Source organism: Rhinatrema bivittatum, chromosome 15 (genome assembly GCF_901001135.1).
Source record: "Rhinatrema bivittatum chromosome 15, aRhiBiv1.1, whole genome shotgun sequence".
Lineage (NCBI taxonomy): Eukaryota > Metazoa > Chordata > Amphibia > Gymnophiona > Rhinatrematidae > Rhinatrema > Rhinatrema bivittatum.
In genome coordinates this window covers 34,476,248-34,497,042 of record NC_042629.1, presented here as the reverse complement: position 1 = coordinate 34,497,042, position 20,795 = coordinate 34,476,248, and the positions used below count along the sequence as shown (strand labels likewise).

General features: G+C 48.5%; 1 protein-coding gene across 5 annotated transcripts in view; it reads right to left on the bottom strand.

Annotated features, from left to right (window-relative positions):
* NME7 (NME/NM23 family member 7) overlaps window positions 1-20,795 on the bottom strand; it is a 310,951-nt gene that overhangs the window by 165,121 nt on the left and 125,035 nt on the right. For all 5 annotated transcript variants that reach the window (XR_003852753.1, XM_029577812.1, XM_029577811.1 and 2 more), the window contains one exon: window positions 8,465-8,570. Coding sequence is in view for 4 of the 5 variants with exons in the window: in XM_029577812.1 (XP_029433672.1) it covers window positions 8,465-8,570 (106 nt within the window). In the remaining variant the exon portion in view is untranslated. The remainder of the gene's footprint in view (window positions 1-8,464; window positions 8,571-20,795) is intronic.

Here is a 20,795-nt window from a genome sequence, read left to right as displayed (position 1 = left end):
ACAACTCTTCTTTCTCCAAGGACAAGCAGGATGGCAGTCCTCACACATGGGTGAATCCTTAGCTACAGGCTGTTCCCTAACACAAAAGGAGACCAACAGATACCCAACCAGGTGCCAATGGGCACAACAACAACAACAACAATGCTGTTGTTAACAGCGGGGTTAGGAAGCCTGACCTCAAATAACCCCAAATATGTTCCAAAGGACAGACTGGCCGAACCTACTGTCACGTTAGCCATCCCTATCCAGCAATAGTGAGATGTGAACGTGTGGAGAGAAATCCACATCGCAGCTCTGCAGATCTCCTCCACAGGAACTGCTCACAAGTAAGCCACCAATGCTGCCATGACTGACAGAATGAGCCTTGACATGATTCCTAAGATGCCGTCCTAGCTGGGCATAACAGGAGATGCAATCTGCTAGCCAATTGGATAGTGTCTGTTTGGCAATGGCAACACCCAACTTACCCCTATCAAAAGAAATAAAAAGTTGGGTGGACTGTCTATGGGCTTCTGTCCACTTCAGAGAGAAGGCTAAGGTTCGCTTGCAGTCCAAACTATGCAGTGAGGTTTGCCTTGGTGCGAATGGGGCCTGGAAAAGAATGTTAGTAGGATGATGGACTGGTTAAGATGGAAGACAGTCACCATCTTAGGCAGGAACTTAGAGTGCGTATGCAAGACCACCTTGTCTTGATAAAACTTAGTGTAAAAGGTGGATATGTCCCTAAGGCCTGGAGCTCTCTGACCCTGCGCGCTGAGGTGACTGCCACCAAAGATATGGCCTTCCAGGTCAGGTACTTCAGGTAACAGGTGCACAGAGATGAGCGAACCATCTACACCTTGCTGGTATGCAGCAATTGCACTGAGATGAACTCTAACAGAGTTGGTTTTTATGCCAGCTTCTGATATGTGTAGAAGGTAATCAAGCAGTTTTTGTGGGGGGCAGAAGAACAGATCTAAGGCCTTCTGTTCATACCATATGGAAAACCTCCTCCACTTCAGTCCATAGGACCTTGTAGTGGAAGGCTTTCTAGAAGCCACCAGGACCCGAGACACATCCACTGAAAGATCAAGCGGCTCGAGGATTAACCTCTCAACTTCCAGACTGTGAGCAACAGGGCCTGGAGGTTATGAAGCAGGCAGCCCGCCTTGATCTTGCGAGATGAGATCTGGAAAGACCCCAGACTAATTGGTCTCCAGATGGACAACTCCTGTAGGAGTAGAAACCAGACTTGTCTCGGTCAATGAGGGGCTATGAGGATCATAGCCCCCTGTCCTCGTGAAGCTTCAGGGAATCAGAGGATATGCATTCAGAAGACCCTTGCCCCAATGACAGGCAATGGCATCTGAGGCTGAATTGCCGTCTGACCTGTATAGGGAGCTGAACTGAGGCACTTTCCTTTTGCAAGGGAGCATGAACAGATCTATTTCCAAGTTTCCCCAGAAGCGGAATATCTGATTCACTATGCCCGGTCCAGGGACCACTTGTGGGGTCTGAAGGCTTGATTCAGCCTGATCGCTACCACATTCTCCATTCTGGCCAGGTACATGGTCCTGAGCACCATCCTGTGGGACAGGGCCCACAACCATATTTATTTATTTATTTTTAATTTTTATATACCGAAATTCCTGTATTAGATACAAATCAATCCGGTTTACAGAGAACGATAAGTTGCCCTGGTCTTAGAAGCCAGACTGGGGCTTTTTACATGGACCTCTTCCTAACACAGGAGGTACGACCCTGTGCCTACATGCTTGTTGACATATCACATGGCTACCTGGTTGTCTGTTTGGATCAGGACAACTTTGTTGGACAGCCAATCTCCGAAAGCCTATAGCACACACCTGATCGCCTGAAGCTCCAGGAAGTTGATTTGACAAGAGCGTTCCTGAGTGGAATAGAGACTCTGGGTGCTGAGTCCATCTGCATGAGCTCTTCACCCCCGGGGGGATGCATCTGTGGTTAGGACAATTTAGGTAGGGAGACTTTGAAAAAAGATCCCCTGTTCCAGATTTCAAAGTACCCGCTATGACAATGAATCTCAGAGAGATGGGGTGACTCAGATGCAATCCTGGAGGCTCTGAGTGGCCTGGCACCACTGCAACCTCAGAGTCCATTGGGCTCTACACATGTGTAAATGTGCCGAAGGAGTGACATGGACATTGTGGGCATAAGGCCCAACAGCCTCAACATGTGCCAAGCTGACAATGCTGGCTCTGTTGAATCTCTGCCTCGATTTTCAAGCTAACGGCCTTCTGATGAGGCAAGACCTTGGCCTGAGCCATGTCTAGCAGGGCTCCTATGAAGTCCAATTGAAGTGAATGGCCGAGATGGGACTTTAGGTAGTTGAGAATGAACCCTAATGACTCCAATACCCGGATGGTCATGCGCATGGACCTGGCGGCCCCTGCCTGCGGAAATGTGCCGCCACCAGGACCAGGCATGTTGTGTCGCTAGCTCAAACAGCAATATCCACTACTGGAAGTGCTGTTTTCCCACCACAAATTGAAGATACTTCCTGTGACAAGGGAAGATCTCAATGTGAGTGTATGATCCTTTAGATCAAGGGAGCATAGCCAGTCCTCTTTTTGTAAAAGGAGAATCAAGGTGCCAGTCTTTAGAGTAAGATCCTTGAGCGTAGCGTGGCGAAGAGGCTCGAAGGGAGCCGCACAGAGAGCACTAAGGACCAGGTTGAGACTCCACGACGGACACGTGGCCCGAGAGGGGGGGCGGAGATGTCTAACGCCTCTCAAGAAACGAATCATGTCAGGGTGAGCTGCTAAGGCATGACCGTCCACCCGACCCAGGAGAGAGCCGAGCGCTGAGACTTGAACGCGTAGATAACTGAAGGAGAGGCCCTTAGAGAGACCCTTCTGAAGAAAAGAAAGAATCAAAGGAATCGAGGCAGAGCGCGAAGGGACACCCGCCTCCGTACACGCGGACTCAAAAACTTTCCAGATGCGCACATAGGCCAGAGAAGTCGACTGCTTCCGGGCTCGCAGCAGGGTGGAGATGACCGCCTCCCTATAACATTTGCGCCTCAGGCGACGCCGTTCAAAAGCCAGGCCGCAAGACAGAAGTGATCGGCCTGGTCGAAAAATACAGGCCCCTGCTGGAGGAGACGAGGGAGATGACCGAGGCGCAGGGGCCCGTCCACCGCTAGATTGATGAGATCCGCGAACCACGGCCTTCACGGCCACTCGGGAGCGACGAGAATCACCGGTCCCCGGTGGAGCTCGATTCTCCTGAGAACTTTCCCCACCAGTGGCCACGGGGAAACACGTACAGAAGGACATCCGCTGGCCAAGGCAGAGCCAGAGCATTCACGCCCTCTGCGCCGTGCTCCCTCCAGCGGCTGAAGAACTGATTGGCCTTGGCATTGCGCAGAGTCGCCATGAGGTCGAGGTGAGGAGGACCCCACCTGTCCACTATCAGAGCCATGGCCGCATCCGAGAGCTCCCACTCTCCCGGATCGAGCGACTGCCAGCTGAGGAAGTCGGCTTGAACATTGTCTTTTCCGGCGATGTAAGAAGCCGCAAGGCACTGTAGGTGACGCTCCACCCAAGCGAGGAGACGGCTGGCTTCTAAGGCTACCAGGGGACTGCGAGTGCCCCCTTGGCGATTGATGTAGGTGACTGTGGTGGAGTTGTCAGTCAGGACTCGTACCGCCTTGCCGTGGATCAGGGGAAGGAACTCCTGAAGGGCCAGGCGGACTGCCAAAGTTTCCAGTTGATTGATGTGCCAGCGTGACTGAGTCTGGGACCATGTCCCCTGGGTGGACTGAGGGGCTATCGTCTACTGTGGAGCTTGAAGAGGCATCCCTTGCAGGAGATGAGGAAGAGACAGCCACCACTGTAATTCGTGGGTAGTAGACTCCAAGAACGAAAGGACTACGTGGAACTGCTCAGACACTGGTTGCCAACGAGACAGCAAAGCTTTCTGTAACGGACGCATATGAGCAAAGGCCCAGGGGACCAGATCGATGGTAGAAGCCATGGAGCCCAGGACTTGGAGATAATCCCAGGCCGTCGGGGAAGCTAGCGCAATCAGATTCTGGACCTGATTGATCAGCTTGAGGGCTCGCGCCCGAGGTAAGAATACCTTGCCTACTCGGGTGTCGAAGTGTGCTCCCAGAAATTACAACTCCTGGGAGGGCTAAAGCTTGCTCTTGGAAAAGTTCACTATCCACCCAAGAGAGGCAAGGAGCTCCAAGACGTGATCCACCGCCCGCCGGCAAGAGGTCTCCGACTTGGCCCTGATGAGCAATCGTCCAGATAGGGATGGACGAGAATCCCCTCCCGGCGCAAGGCCGCTGCCACTACTACCATGACCTTCGTGAAGGTGCGAGGAGCGGTCGCGAGGCCGAAGGGGAGAGCTCGAAACTGGAAGTCCTGGTTGAGAATGTGGAATCGGAGATACTTCTGGCAGTCGCGGTGGATGGGAATATGAAAATATGCTTCTGCGAGATCGAGGGAAGCAAGGAACTCTCTGGGACGGACTGCCGCAATGACCGCCCGTAGGGTTTCCATGTGGAAGTGGGGGATCTTGAGGGCCCAATTGTCCCTCTTGAGGTCCAGGATTGGGCGGAAGGACCCGTCCTTTTTTGGCACGTTGAAGTAAATAGAATACTGGCCGGCGCTAATTTCCCCTTTTGGGACTGGGACCACCGCCCCCAGATCCAGAAGCTTGAAGAGAGTCTGAACCACCGCGTCCCTCTTGGCCTGGCCGCAAGGGGAGAACAGAAAGAGATCTGGAAGTTCCCTGACGAGGTCGAAAGCGTACCAGTCTCTGATAATGTCGAGGACCCACTGATCCGACGTGATTTTGACCCATTCCTCGAAAAACAGGGAGAGGCGTCCGCCGAGGTAAGGGACCAAGGAATGGGTCGGCTGAACTTCATTGCGTGGCAGGTTTAGCGGTGGTTCGCACGGGCTGGCCCTCGCGAAAAGGCCGCCTGCCACGAAAGGACTGCGACCAGGACTGCGCACGAGAAGACCCCCCCTTGCAGCACCGCCCCGCCCGCGAGAAGCGGAGCGACGCTGACCCCTGAAGCGAAAGCGAGAGGCCACGAAGGACAGAGAAGACTTAGGGCGGTCCTCTGGAAGCTTATGGACCTTGTTGTCAGCCAAGGAGTCCATAAGCTTGTCAAGGTCCTCGCCAAAGAGCATCTTACCTTTGAAGGGAAGCGTGCCCAGCCAGGTCTTCGAGGACTGATCAGCCGACTAGTGGCGTAGCCAAAGGAGCCTCCAGGCAGCCACTGCCAAAACCATCGCCTTCGCCTGCACACGGACCAAATCGTAGAGGGAGTCTGACACGTAAGCGATTACCGCCTCCAGACGTTCGGCTTGTTCTGCCTCACCTGGCGGAAGCTCCCGGGTGCAGAGTAACTGTTGGACCCACTGGAGGCCCGCCCACATCATGAGACTGCTACCGCAAGACGCCCGAACCCCGAGGGCTAGGACGTCAAAGATGCGCTTCAGGTGAGCCTCCAGCTTACGATCTTGTGAATCCTTCAAGGCCGTGGAACCTTCCACCGGAATCGTGGTGTGCTTGGCCACTGCAGAAACATAAGAATCCACTGATGGATATCGCAACAGCTCCAAGCCCTCTTCCGGGAGGGGATAGAGCTTATCCATCGCACACCCCACCCGGAGCGCACCCTCAGGAGCCTCCCATTCCTGCAGGATAAGGAGCTTAAGCATGGGGTGGAAGGGAAAGGCCGAGGCCGGAGCCAGGAGCCCTCCCAAAACCGGGTTCATATCCTTAGGGAGTGAGGCCATGAGATTATCCACGGAGGGACTTTCCAGACCCAGCTCCTCCAAAACAAAAGGGAGGAGGGGCTCTAACTCCTCCTTACGAAAAAGACGAAGGGCTCTGGGGTCATCCCCCTTGGGGGGGGGGGGGGGGGCATCCGCCGAATCAGAGGAAGCAGCGGGGTCCAAGGACCCAGGAGACACCGGGGGGGGGGGGGGGGCACCCCTGGGACCACCCGCACCCGAACTTGTCCCTGAGGCTCTGCAGCCGGTCCAGTGGTCAACGGTGCTGAACGAGGGATTTTTGGCGGCAGGGGGCAAGGGGGGGGGGGCTTTCATCCAGCTCATGCAGGCTAGCTAGATAAGATTTGTGCATGAGGACGACGAAATCTGCGGAAAAAGGGACCCTAGATTTGCTGGAGGGGGGAGGGAGGGGGGGGCGAGGGAAGGGTAGGACCCCCTCCTGGGGGACCCACAGGGGCCAAATTGGGGGTTAAATCAAAAAAATCCAGCCCCCCAGCCCCAGGGAGCAGTGAAATCGGCCCTGATGAAAAATCCAAGATGGCGGCCGTTCCCGGGCTCTGCCGACCCGGGAAAGGCCTAGCAATGCTGGGAGGAGTGGAGCCCCGGGCTAAATTTGCTTGTCCTGCTGAGGAGGGACCTTCCCCACCCGGCAGGCAAGCAGTGCAGAGGCCCTGACGCGAAAAACGTGAAGAGGACAGCCCACAAGAATGACAGGCTGTCAGCCGGGACATAGCTAAACCTCGGCTGAAGAAAAAAAAAAGTTGAAAATAAGCTTGATTGACAGCCTGCACAGCAGGAGAGAGCAGGCGGGAAACCTGCTGCCTTCTGCTTCTCTGACTGCCAGTTCTAGCCCTAACTCTGACCAGAAAAAAATAAAAAAGCTAGTCAACTGCTGCAAATAAGTTAGAGGTAGGTGAGTACCTGCAACTTATTGAAAGTTCAACACCTTTTAACTCCCTTTTTTTTTTTTTTTTTTTTTAACTGAGCGCAGCAGCGGGTTCAAAACCCCCTCGGCAGCCAGAGGGGGAACGAGGCCCAGAGAGCGTCGGTCCCCACACCTGGAAGCGTCCACGGACTCAGGACTATGCAGGGAAACCCCTCCTGCAAAAGGGGACAAGCCCCCCTGAGCTGGGCAAGAGCTGGGAGACGGACGTCTCCCACACAAAAAACAGTAAAGCACTAAAGAAGGCAGAAATTTCCTTCAGAAATCTTTTTTTTTTTTTAAACAAGAACCAAAAGAAGTACTTGTTTGAGCCTAAAGAGAAAGAAGAGGCTGACTAGCCTACAGCAGAGAACCGAAGGGGAGATGCTGCACCTGCTGGAGACAGACGAATACTGAAGGGTTAGAGGATAGGCTCTGTCCTGATAAAGGGCATCCTGCAAGTTTTAGTCTGTCTCCACCTGCTGGAAAGGAGGCTCAATCCACTGTCTGGACTGATCCGGGTACGTACAGGAACTCCTCTTTGTTTAGTTTAGGTCCTTACCCCAGGTAGACAGCCCAAAGAGCTGAGATCAGGCCTCCAGAGTCACCTGTCTTGCTGTTGTATACCAATACTTTCATAATTTTAAATTTTCTCAGATACAATACTGAAAACAAAACAAAAAACACAACTTAAAATACCTGGCCATTTGCATGCTAGGATTCTCAAAAAGGACCACTTGATACAACTTATTAGGCAACAGTAAATTACGATAAATGTTATAAAATCAATAAAAAAATAATTCAAACAAGCTATTTTTTTTCTTGGAGAATGTCTGTAACTAGAATCTAAATGCAGAGTTAAGCAGCCAGTATTTCTTGAAATAAAAAAGCATGAACTTGAATAGATGGTGCAAGCTGAGCAGCTAAATTTCCACTGGCACTAAACAACTCCAATATAAACCTAGACTTGCACACATCCTTTCAACATCAGAACCAGAAAGTTATGTAAGAAAACAACTGAAAGCATATCAGTAGCATTGTAAAGTTTCAAAGATAAGAACAAAGTGGCTGATCCAGTCTGCCCACCTGAGATTCATCCATTTTGAGCAGATGATATGCAACCCAACACTCATTCATTCCTCCCCCATTTCTTTTTCCTACCTCGGCCTTCCACAGCTGTCGCTAGCATTGCTCAAAATCTGAAACAGTGATGGTCTTCAGCATCTCTGCTAGTAAGCCACTTCAGGGCTTGTCATTTTCAACTTTGTTTCTTAGAAGACTAATACTTAATCCAAACACCAGGCCTCTTTCCATGCCTTATTACCACATTTTGTAAGCTAAGCTTAGTGAGACTGATGTAAAAAAATCCTGTGACCCTTCCCTCGCTCATGGAAGTTTGGATTTCAGGCAAGGTCCTTCCATGCAGGTCACCCTAGCCTTCTTGGAAGCTCGAGGCAGTTGTATGTTTAGAGTTATAACCTCCATTCCTTGCAGTTTATTCCAATGTTTTCACTATATGGCATTTCTATGTTACATGTGGGGAGAGAGCACAGCACTGCTCTGACAACAATCGCACATGATACTCTCCCACAAATAAAGGCAGTCTGCCAAGAGGTTATCCACTTAGCACAGGTAGATTGTTATTTAAAAACATTTATATTCCACTTATAACACAATATGAAGGCACACAACCGGCTGATGCTTTTTCAATGATCTCTCTCTTATTATTAAAATATTACTTTCTGTATGGCGGGAGCGAGCTTACCTTCAGATACAGCATGAGGTTTAATGATGCAGCAGGTACAGTTTGACAATTTTGAAGTGTTTGATGGGCCACAACCTCCGTTTGAAGGAAAGAAAAACTCCAATTCCTGGAAAAGAGAAAAAGTGAAATCCAAATGAATTCTGAATATCAGCATGTGTGGCACAACTAATTTATTCAGTGTAGTTAATCATCCAAGGCAGTTTCTCTCCCCCTGCTCTCTTTGGGAGAGCAATTTTCAAGTTTAAAAGACAGTCCTGAGCTACTGGAACTCTTTCAGGTTCTCAATTCTGATCCACCAAATGCCCTTGGCTAGCTAGCTTTTTGATGAAGATGTATGTGTATATATGTGTATATATGTATGTATAGATATGGATATATACCCACAAAAAGCACTTCTACACTTTAACAGAGTATCAAATCTTCTCTAATCACTTTTCTGTTCTCAGAGAAGTTCTTCAAGAATCAGTCCTGAGACCTGCTCCTTTCAATATCTTTGAGAGTGAAATTGCACAGGGGTTAAAAAGAAAGTTTGACTTTTTTGCAGATGACACTAAATTCTGCAACAAAGTGGACACCCCGAGAGAGCAGACTGAATGAGAATTGATCAAGGAAAGCTTAAGGAGTGGTTGAGTTAGTTAAGGTTTAATGCAAAAAAAAAAAAAAAAAGTCAGAATTGTGCATTTGGAGTACAGAAATCCAAGGAGCATTACACGGTGAGGGGTGACATTTTGATGTGCACCAACCAGGATAGAGACTTCCGCAATCATATCAATGATCTCAAGGTAATAAAACGGTGTGCTAAGGCAATGTCCATAGCTACAGGGACGCTAAGGTGCACAGGAAGAGGCATAACGAGCAGAAAAAAAGAAAAGGAATCAATAATGCCCCTGTAAAGCTTGTAGGTGAGACTTGACCGAGAATGTTGTGTCCAATTCTAGGCATCTCTGAAAAGATAGGTTGGAGGTGGTCCAGAAGGTTACTAAAATGATGCAGGGCCTAACTTATAGTCTGTAGGAGAGGAAAGAGGCAGGGATAAGACAGAGACAGACTTTCAAATACTTCAAAGGCGTACATCAGAAAGCAGCAGCAAACCTTTTTCAGAGAAAAGAATGTTCTACAAGAAAGAGGTCAACACGTGGCTCCGGGGGAGGGCAGACTCAGGAGCAACATCAGACAATATTCCTTCAGAGAAAGGATGCAAGGGATAAACACAGAGAATCCCTAATTCTGAAGCCATGAGAGGAAATCCAGAGATCAACTGGGATCTATGACAAGGATGAAAACGGGTAGACTAAATGCATCTAACGGTCCTCATCTTCTACATATGCTAGAATTTATTCATCTTAAATTTGTTTTTTTGCTGAAAAATCCCCAAAATTGCTTATCCGGATCCTTGGAAGAGTACACTAATGGTGCAAAAATAGGTAGGAAGAGTCCATCCGCCTGAAATGGTGCTGGATACATGGGCATTTGTATATGTGTTTTAAAAACTAATGTGCTGGATACATGGGCATTTGTGTGTTTTAAAAGCTAACGTTTACTAAAAAATATGCTATTTTCAAAGCCTAATATGCACACTCACAATTTTCATTTGTACAAAGTGACAATGAAACATGGCAGGCAAAAGCTGAAGGAAGGTTACAAAATATAACTTTTGTTCCTTGATTTTGAATCACACTCAGAATATGGAATATCTCCAAAGGGACAATGTCACATCTGCTTAATGCTGGAATGTTATAAAAAATCTGGATAAGTGGCCACATTTTAATTTAGATGGATAACTTCATCTGAATGTTGACCTCCTAATGTTTACAAGTTTATTTTATTTTAGAGTATATTTGGATACATTCAGATTTTGTATAACATTCCAGCATTAAGCAGATGTGGCATTGTCCCTTTGGAGATATTCCATATTCTGAGTGTGATTCAAAATCAAGGAACAAAAGTTATATTTTGTAACCTTCCTTCAGCTTTTGCCTGCCATGTTTCATTGTCACTTTGTACAAATGAAAATTGTGAGTGTGCATACTAGGTTTTGAAAATAGCATATTTTTTAGTAAACGTTAGCTTTTAAAACACATACAAATACTCATGTATCCAGCTCTGGATTATCTAGCTGGATAATACTAGGGAGGAGCAGAATTAACCGAATACATTATCTTGCTAATGCCAATACTCAGAGTTAACTGGATAACTTATCCAGCTAACTCTTATTGTCCCGTCAAGCTGTCCTAAAGTTAGCCGGATAAAGTTGTTATCGGCTAACTAGCAGAGCCACACAGTGGCTGAATATGTACCTCATTAGGTTATCTTTAAACTAATCTCTTACCATGTGATACCTTTATCTAAACTAATCTCGTTTCACATTTCCACAATCAGCACTGCTTCTGAATGAAGAGAAGCATGAAATGCCAGCAGCTTTGTCATACAACTGGTGTGTCACTCAAGTATTGTTTAAGTTTCACAATTATATCATCATCACTGCTATATTGCTGGTATGGTGATGGCTGCACTAATCCCAGATACCATCCTGCTAGTAGGGGAGGTCATGGGAAAAAGCTTCATTAGTTGTCTTATCTTATTCTGTACTTCATGCTCAGGCACCAAAGCAACATATGGTAGCTCCAACCAATTGATATAGGCTTAGAAATCTCCAATACACTCGTGTGTCAGCCACAAGGGTGGATTGCTTTATCGGGAGATTGGGCTTCCCCCAGTGGGCTGGTCGCTCCCATCACTTTTTTTTTTTTTTTAAATTTTCCGGGCAAAGAGAAGAAAAGGGGCTGCTGTGGCCTGAAGAGAAACCTGTGGGTCCGAGGCAGAGCCGTCTTGCCATGGCCGGGAGAGAAGCCTGCATAGCCATGGCATAGCCCATCCTGCTGTGGCTGGAAGATGGGCCTGCAAGGTCGCACAACCCTACCGTAGAAACAGTGGGAGCTGTTGACACATGTGCTGCAGGGAAAATGCATGAGGGTGTCAGATACCCCATGGGCCAGGTTTGAAAAATGCCCCCAGGTCGATATTTTCCTGCAATCCTCCCCTGGTCATCCAGTAGGCATTGCTGTAAAGTCATATCTGAGCCCACCTTCTTTCCAGAGACTTTCAGCATTATGTCCATCCATGAGTCAACGAAGTTATGAATCGAACCAATAGTAAAGCATGGCCATGCACTAAGCGACCAATAGCACAATGCTTCAGAAAAACATTTTAAATTAAATACTGCTGACCACCATCCTTCTACCTGGAAAGCTACGTATATCTAAAAGGTAATACAATTCTTGGTTTGAAATTCTTCCTATACCTTTTGGTGCCGTTGTGGCAGGTTTTTTTTTTTGCCAAAGCAACTATATCTATTATTCCTTTCTCTTGTTTGTCTGCTCTTCAACAGTTGCTGTTCATCCTTTACAGTTCACTTGGATATTCTATAATGCAAGGTTCTAAGCTTTTAAGGCTGGGATCCATAAGGGAAGTCACTGAAGACTTGCAAGTCAGTAATAGGATGAAGCACCAACAGAAAATTCAAAATTAAGAAGCAGGGCAGCCAGACTGCAGTGTGCTACTTGATACCAAAGTCCAACACAATGCAAGCAGTCAGTCACAGGTGCCTCAGGGAGGAAAAGGGCATTTCATTAAGTAAATATTCAACTCCTTTCACCAGGAAGGAACCCGAAGTACTGCAACCTGTTTTTAATGTTCCTTTTCCAGAACTGTAAACAAGGCAGACAGAAGAAGTGAAAGTGAGAAACAAGTGGCCTGACCTTTGAAAACATAAATTTGCTTCAGAATCATGCACAGAGGAGCTGCTCATACTGATCAAACGTAAACAAAGTAACCACTGTGAAGACTGCAGCAATTGAAAATGATAAATAACCAAAGGAGGCAGGCATGTTATGGAAGTGACATGCATGAGCCCAGAGAGGGAAAGAAGATGGCAGCTAATCACAATTAGAAACTCTTACATTGAGACTACCTACTCCTCGCCAGTCTTTAAGACTGTATCAACTCAACAAATTAAGATGCAGACAGAGGCCCAGCAGCAAGATGGGAGCTATCCAGTCTTTTGCACTGAGTGCCACATGTATGATATCTACCTTTTGCTGAGAGGTTGTATGTGTGTATCCAGTGCAAAGAGCTCCTGGCTCTCAGAAACAAGTCTGATCTCTGGAGGCCAGAGTGTCAGACTTGGAGGAGCTGAGGTAGCTAGAGAAGTATATAGAGACCACCTTCAGGGACATAGTAGAGTGGTCCCACTCTAGTCTAGCAGCCCTTGTGCTGGCTTTGGAGGAGAAAAGTCACCTGGCAGGAGCTCATAGCCGTGATGTGCCAGGAAGTGATCCTGTAGCTAGAATCTGCCCTCCACATGATGCTTTTTCCTCTTGCACTGAGGATGTCTCTCCAGAGATTCGTGATCAAGATGGAAGGGACAGATCTGTGACCAGGAGGGCCATTATAGTGGGTGATTCGATCATTAGGAAAGTAGACAAATGGGTGGCTTGCTAACTTGTCTGCCTGAAGCAAAGGTAGTGGACCTCACGCACCACCTAGATAAGATTTTAGAGAGAGCTGGGGAGGAGCTGGCTGTCGTGGTACACGTGGGTACCAATGACATAGGAGGATGCAGGAAGGTGGTTATGGAGGCTAAATTTAGGACCTTAGGTAAAAAATTGAAATCCAGAACCTTCAGGATTGCATTCCCCATAGATTTCCTTGGTGTCCTCTCTCTCCAATTATCAAATCAAATCTGTTCATGCTATGATCATTATTGCCAAGTGGCCCCAACGCTGTTACTTCCTGTATCAAATCATGTGTTCTACTAAGGATTAGGTCTAAAATAGCTCCCCCTCCATGAAGCAACCATTTATTTCATCTAGAAACCTTACCTCCTTAGCATGCCCTGATATGACATTTACCAAGTCAATAGTGGGGTAATTATCATTTCATCATCTGTTCATTCTGGCCAGGTGGACTGTAGTACACCACCACGGCTATTTATTCCCCTTCTCACATAGAATTTCTATCCATAAAGATTCTACAGTGCATTTTGTTTCCTGTAGAACTTTTGTCCTGTTTGATTCTATGCCAGTGAATCCCAAACTGTGGGTTAGGATCCCAGATGGAGTCACACGTGTCTCAAATGGCAGTACTCCTCAGGCCCCAAAAGCAGTAGCAATAGTAGTGGAAGCACCATCCTTTCATGAGTTTCTGTGGTAACAGGAAGCCCAGTGTAAAGAGGGATTAGGACCCCTCCAGAGTCTGTGAGCTTGCATTGGTTCACAGGCCCCTTGCTGACTCATTACTAATGCTGCTGTTTGCAGATCCAGCCGTGAGGGGAGGAGAGAGCTGAGTGTGCATGGGTCAGTGAATTTTGTCACAGCTTCTCTCTCCTCATCCATCTTTTAATTTACCTAAGAGAAAAATGTTGCCCCTCTCAGCCTGCCCTCACTTCTCACCAGGTGTCATCCACCTTTGTCCCAAGGCCCAAAGGAAAATATTGCCACTGGCCCTTGCCCATGGCAATGTTTGGAGCTGGATCTGTTTGAAAGGAGGGATCAGATGAAGAAGAGGTTTCAGGGCTGGATCAACAGGAAAAGGATTGGCTGTGGAGAATGAGAGAGGGTAATGACAGAAGATCAACTGGTGTATGTAAGAAAGAAGCTAGGGTATGAGGAGATTAAGCGGGGGTTGTGAGAAAGGGTTGGAGAGGAGGAAGTGAGACTTTGGGGAGATATGGGATGGAGAATGAGAGTGAGGAGGGGATGAGGTGAAAATGAGGGGTTGACAGAAGATCAGTTGGAGGTTAGAATGGCTTGGGATGAGAGAGGATCAGCTGGGGATGCTGAAGGGGTGAAAGAGAGGGGTGAGCTGGGGAAGAGAGAGGAGCTGGGGACAGAGATCAGCTGGAGGGCAGTGAGGATGAGAGTGGAGTGATTTTTGAAGGAGGTCTCCACCCCTGCTTTTTGTGTTTTGGTCGACCTCTGGGGTCATGTGAATTTTCAAGTGCTAAAATGGGGTCACATTGGCTAAAAATTTGGGAAGCCCTATTCTATGCCCTCTTTATCATATAGCCCCACCACACTAACAATTTGATCCATTCTATCATTGTGATATAATTTGTATCCTGGAATCAGTGTCACATTGGTTAACCTCCTTCCACCAGATCTCTAAGATGCCAATTATATCTATCTCTTCGTTCAGTGTCCAGCCCTATACATTCTAACTCTCCCGTCTTATTATTTAGACTTCTAGCATTTGTATACAGACATTTTAAAGTATGTTGGGGGGGGGGGGTTGTATTAACAAGATGCTTATCAGTTGACAGTGGTAATTTGAAATCTTTCTGTTCTATCTGCTTTTTACTTAAAGGCATCTAAGCTACTTTAGCATTTATTGCAACCTCTCTACTGGAATGCAGTAACTTCCCTGTTCTGTTAGTATCCTTCAAAGAGACATGAGTGCGAACGTTGCACTTCCGAGCGACTGTCAGCTTTCCCCCATCTAGTTTAAAAGCTGCTCCATCTTCTTTTTAAAGATAGTGCCAGCTGCCTGGTTCCACTCTTGTTAGGGTCAGGCCCGGCACAACCGGGTGTGCATACCATGTTTTTACACGGGGTGGTGCACCCAGGGGAGGCAGTGAGCCAGTGGCAGCAAGAGGAGGCCGCGGGGCTGCTGGCAGCCAAAAGAGGAGAGAGGGGCAAGCCACTGGCAGCCGTTGGAGAGGCTTGTCTCTGTTTGCGTGTGCATGCGTGGCTGCGCGTGCACAGCTTCTGCTCTCTCCCCCCCTCCCCCCCCCTACTAGCAACGGCCCTGATGCAAAGCCCTTCCTTGCTGCACCAGAGAAACAAAATGAATTCCCAGCATAAGAGAGAGGCTTCTTCCCAGTCTGCAACTCTGCCTTTGTCGCGCATCAACTCCAGCTCTTTTCTCCCTGGCTCAGAGATCGGCAGCATTTAGAGTCCGAGTACCACTGCCCTGTTAGAACAAAGTGGAAATGTTTTGACAGCGAGCCCCATGCTGCAGCGGTCTAGGGATAGGTGCAATCTGTAAGAGATGCTCAGCAAGGGGTGCTATAATGAGGCACTTACAGTGTACCCTGCAGTTACCTGGCAGTGCCAACATAGAACACCTTTCGCAGGCACTAGAATTTCAGGCTAGCAGTAGCATGACTGGACTTTATCACTGGAAGGTTTTCGCTCTTATCTACAGAGGCAGGCCCAGGAATACTGGTTTTGTTTGTGAAAGAAAATGAATTTGCACTGCCCTTGCTTTGGCTCTCTGAGACTGAACACTCAGCAGCTGTCCGATGATGCTTCCAGTGTTGGTAACTCTAGGTGACATTTTTTGTAGGTCATCTTGAGACACTGGGGGGGGGGGGGGGGGTGGGAAGAGGGGGTTGAGGCAGCATGGAAATTGTTTGCATGGGGTAGCACAATCGCTAGTGCCGGCCCTGGTTAAGGTGCAGCCTATTTCGTCGGAACAGGCTCTCCTTTCAACAAAATATTCCCCAGTTCCTAACCTAAAACCCTCTTCCCTGCACCATCATCTCATTCATGCATTGAGTAGAGCTCTGCCTGCCTCTGGGGTCTTGAAGGTTCTAGATTTCAATTTCCTAACCTAAGAGCCTAAATTTAGCCTCCAGAACCTCCCTCCTGCACCTTCCTATGTTAATAGTGCCCATATATACCACTACATCCAGCTCCTCCCCAGCATTTTCTAAAATCTTATCTAGATGGCCCTCAAGCAATTTCTCTCAGAATATGTAAGCAATTAAAGCCTAAGGGAACACTAAATGATTTTATGGTATCTTAACTATCATTTCATTAAATGGAAGTTTTATCAAGTTTAATCACTCCAGTAAACAGCAGGCTAAGGAACAAATGCTGTACTTTGTAATGCAGACTAGATAAATACCTTCATGCATTCCTTTAATTATAACGTGCTGGTTTAATTCATGCAACTGAACCATATGAAAGCAAAGCAAAGCAAATATTGCCCTCACTTAATTGAATTGAAAAAAACCTAATATTCTGCCTTTTGATAGAAAGCCATGTTAGAAATGTTGCATCGGAGGTGGTCCCTTGGGCCGAGGTGGGGTTGACGCAACCCGTAGGTGAGGACCTACGGGTCCCCACCGTTGGCAAGTGGAGTGGGCTGAAGGTAGAGACTGCTGGAGCTTCACCTATACCAGCCCTCGTTCCCTGCGGGTTGAGTCTTTGGGTGCCGGGGCCTGCAGGAGTTAGGTGGGCCTCGAGGTTGGTTAACAAGAGAGGTTGGTTCAGCCCAGAGACAGCAGACGATAGGTGGCGTAGTCCTATCCTGGACTGGGTACGGTACTGGAACTCGGGCGCCAATGGAATGGAGTTTAGCTGGGGGCGCTCGAGCAATGGTAGGCCGAAGCCTAATAAGTCCACGTCCAGGGAGTAGGCTAGAAGAGGCGTCAATGACAGGCTTAGATCAGGGACGGCGGCAAAGCGGAGGTCGTGGCAAGCAATGCTGAGTTCTTATCATGGAGAAGTCAGTAAAGTTAGTCAATCAAGGCAATGGTCTGATCACGTAGAAGGCAGTAGTGGAGTCAGGAGTAGCAAAGGTCTGGGTCTGGAGATAGGCAGTAGCATAGTCAGGCGTAGCGGAGGTCTGGGTCTGGAGATAGGCAGTAGTGTAGTCAGGCGTAGCAAAGTCGATATCCATAAAGTCAGTCCAAAACATAGACAGGGCAGGAATGAAGAAGACAGGAACCGGGAACAACGGAGGTCAGGAACGGAGAATAGAGAGGATTCTCTAGCAGCAATGAGTACTCAAGTAGCGAGGAGACCTGTTGCAAAGGGAACACTATGGAGCGAGGCCTGAGCTTAAATACATTGAAGAATTTGACGTCATCATCCAGGGCTGTGGCCAGGTTTCCGCCGCAGGCCCTTCATAAGGATCAGAGATGCACGCGCGCCTAGGGAGGGGCGTCTCTCCGCAGATCACGCAGAGAGGCCAGACGAGCAATGGCACCTTGAGCTGCAGTACTGGGAACCATGGCAGAGCCGGAGGCACCGGGGGGTGGTCCGAGGTCAGAGTCGGCGGCCCACTGCCGCTAGCGAGGAGGAACCAGGTGAGGGGGCCTCACTGTGAGTCTGCCGCGGATGGCGCGCGTAACAGTACCCCCCCTTTATGCCCTCCTCTTGGAGGTCGGGGTTTGCCCGGATGGGGCGATGGTAATTCAAGAGGAGAGTTTTGTCCAGGTGGTTTTCAGCTGGTTCCCATGAACTCTCTTCGGGTCCGTAACCCTCCCAGGAAAGGAGGTATTCCCACTGGCGGCCCAGATGGCAGACGTCTAGGACTTCGTGTACCTTGTACGTCGTATCGGTTTCTGCCACCAATGGAGATGGCTCAGAGGCTTTCCGGGCAGGCCGAGATAGAATCACAGGTTTTAAGAGCGATACATGAAATGTATTATGTATTTCCAGCAAAGGAGGCAGCCGAAGCTGGTATGTAACGGGTCCAATGCGTCGGGTAACAGAGAAAGGACTGAAATATCTAGGGGCGAATCTCTGGAACAGTATTCGAAGTCTGATATACAGAGTACTTAACCAGACTTTCTGGCCAGGGAAGAATTCAGGAGTCTAGCGACGTCGACTGTCAGTTCTCTTGGCCTGGGAAGCAGCCTGACGCAAGCAGACATTTGTCTGCTCCCATAACATCTTAAGGGCATCAGTAGCCTGTGCCAAAGGGGACGGCACTGATAGAGGTATGGGCAATGGTGGTCGTGGTTGTTTCCCATAGACAACTGAGAATGGTGATATTCCAGTAGCAGTGGCGATGTGAGAAAACTCTGCCCAGGATAGGAGGTCAGTCCAATTGTCTTGATGGTCATTGATGTAAGCGCATAGGAAGGCCTTCAAGGAGCGATTCATTCGCTCAGCTTGCCCGTTAGCTTGGAGATGATAGGCCGTTGTTAAGCTGATGTTAATACCGAATTTTCGGCAGAGGGCGCACCAGTACCTGGCAACAAATTGAGGACCTCTGTCTGAAACGATGTCCTTGGGTAGGCCATGCAGTCTAAAGTTATGGTGGGAGAATAAACGTGCTAACTCTGGAGCAGATTGTAGGTCTGGTAGAGGGACGAAATGGGCCATTTTTGAAAATCGTCTGTGGTTACCCATATTACGGTGTGACCCTTTGAAGGCGGCAAATTCACGATGAAATCCGTAGACAACTGAGTCCACGGTTCTTCGGGTGATGGAAGTGGTTGTTGAAGACCCCAAGGTCGACCGATCGGGGGTTTTTGCTATGCATAGATGTTACAGGATTTGATGTACGCTTTCGCGTAGGACACCATGGTGGGCCACCAGAAGAACCGCTGGAGCAGTGCCAACATTTGTGCTCGTCCTGGGTGACCAGCGAATTTGGAATCATGTGCCCAGCAGATAACTCTTTCTCAGAGTCGTCGGGGCATGACCGTCTTTCCAGCAGCAACTGGATGAGTGGCAGATAAACAAATACAGGCCGGGTCTATTATATGAGTAGGTTCTTCCGGAGTGTCTTCAGGCTCGAAGGATCGTGATAGGGCATCTGCCCGGAGATTTTTGTTGGCTGGGCGATAGCGGTTCAAAATCGAATCTGGAGAAAAACAAGCCCTATCGAGCTTGACGGGCGTTGAGACATTGTGCTTGACTCAAATGTTCCAGATTCTTATGAACGGTGAACACAGTGAATTTGTGTTGTGCGCCCTCTAGCCACGGGCGCCATTCTTCCAGAGCCAGTTTTATGGAGAGCAGCTCATGATCCCTGATGCTGTAATTTTGCTCTGCAGATGAAAATTTATGGGAATAAAAAGAGCAGGGAACTATAGTACCAGAAGTGGTGCCTTGACTCCGGACTACCCCAGCCCCAATGGCGGAGGCGCCAACTTCCACTAGGAAAGGACGATTTGGGTTGGAATAGTGCAGACAGGACCCTTTCTGAAGGCTTCCTTCAGACAATGGAAGGCTGCGACGGCCTCTGGAGGCCAATTTCGCGTGTCTTGACCTTTATGAGTCAAGGCCGTCAACGGAGCGACCAGGGTAGAATAATGTGGGATGAAATGACGGTAGTAGTTGAGGAATCCCAAAAAGCACTGGAGCGCCTTGAGGCCCACCAGCTGTGGCCAATCCTGGATTCCCTTTAGTTTAGCTGGATCCATGGACAACCCTTGCCGGGAGATGATATAACCCAGGAAAGGTAGGCTGGATTTCTCGAACAAGCATTTGTCCAATTTCGCAAACAGATAGTTCTCACGAAAGCGCTGAAGAACAGTTCGGATGTCAGCGCAATGGGTATAAAGGTCTTTGGAAAAGACAAGGATATTGTCCAGGTAAGCCATGACTTTGGTGTACAGTAGATCTCTGAAGATTTCGTTCATCATTCGTTGGAATACTGCGGGCGCGTTACAGAGGCCAAAGGGCATCACCAGGTATTTGTATAGTGCCCGTCCCGGGTGTTAAAGGCAGTTTTCCAAATGTCATCAGGACTGATTCTTACCAGATTATACGGTCCACGTAGATCCAGCTTTCTAAATATGGAGGCACCCTGGAGGCGATCAAATAATTCTGAAATTAATGGCAAGGTAGTCAATACATGGTAGTCAATATACGGTCTGAGTGACCCATGTTTCTTGGTCACAAAAAAGAATCCCACCCCAGCGGGAGAAGTAGATGGGCAGATGAATCCCTTTGCGAGATTTTCTTGGATATATTCCGTCATCACCTTCGTCTCTGGCAGAGACAGAAGGTAGGTGCGGTTCCTGGAAGGAGATCGACTGGACAATCAAACCTTCGAAGAGGCAAAAGGAGGTCAGCTTTTTGCTTGGAGAACACGTCCTCAAAGGCTGCATAGGGAGCAGGTATGCCAGAGGATGTAGTAGCCAGAGGAACCACGGATAGTGGTATCACTTTCTGAAGGCAGGACTGGGACCCCCATTCCACCAGTTGCAACAAACCCCAGGTGAATTGGGGAGAATGCTTCTGTAGCCAAGGGAGACCAAGAATCACGGGATGGATTTCTCCAACACTAGCAATTCGAGTTCCTCGGTATGTAAGGCGCCAGTGCGTAACTGCACAGGTTCTGTAATCAGGGAAATTTGGCCGGGTAACAGTTCTCCGTAGATAGAAGCAATACATAGAGAAGTTTCAAGCGAGCGGGTCTTTATGCCCAAAAGCTGAACAAGGTCCTTGAGAATGAAATTACCTCCTGCTCCGGAATCTACCAGAGCAAGAACCGGAAAGGGGTAATTGGTACAGATAACTGAGGGGCCAGAGAGGTTGCGCCCAAGTTCAGGACCCCTACTGAACTCGGGCCAGGGAGTTTCCCG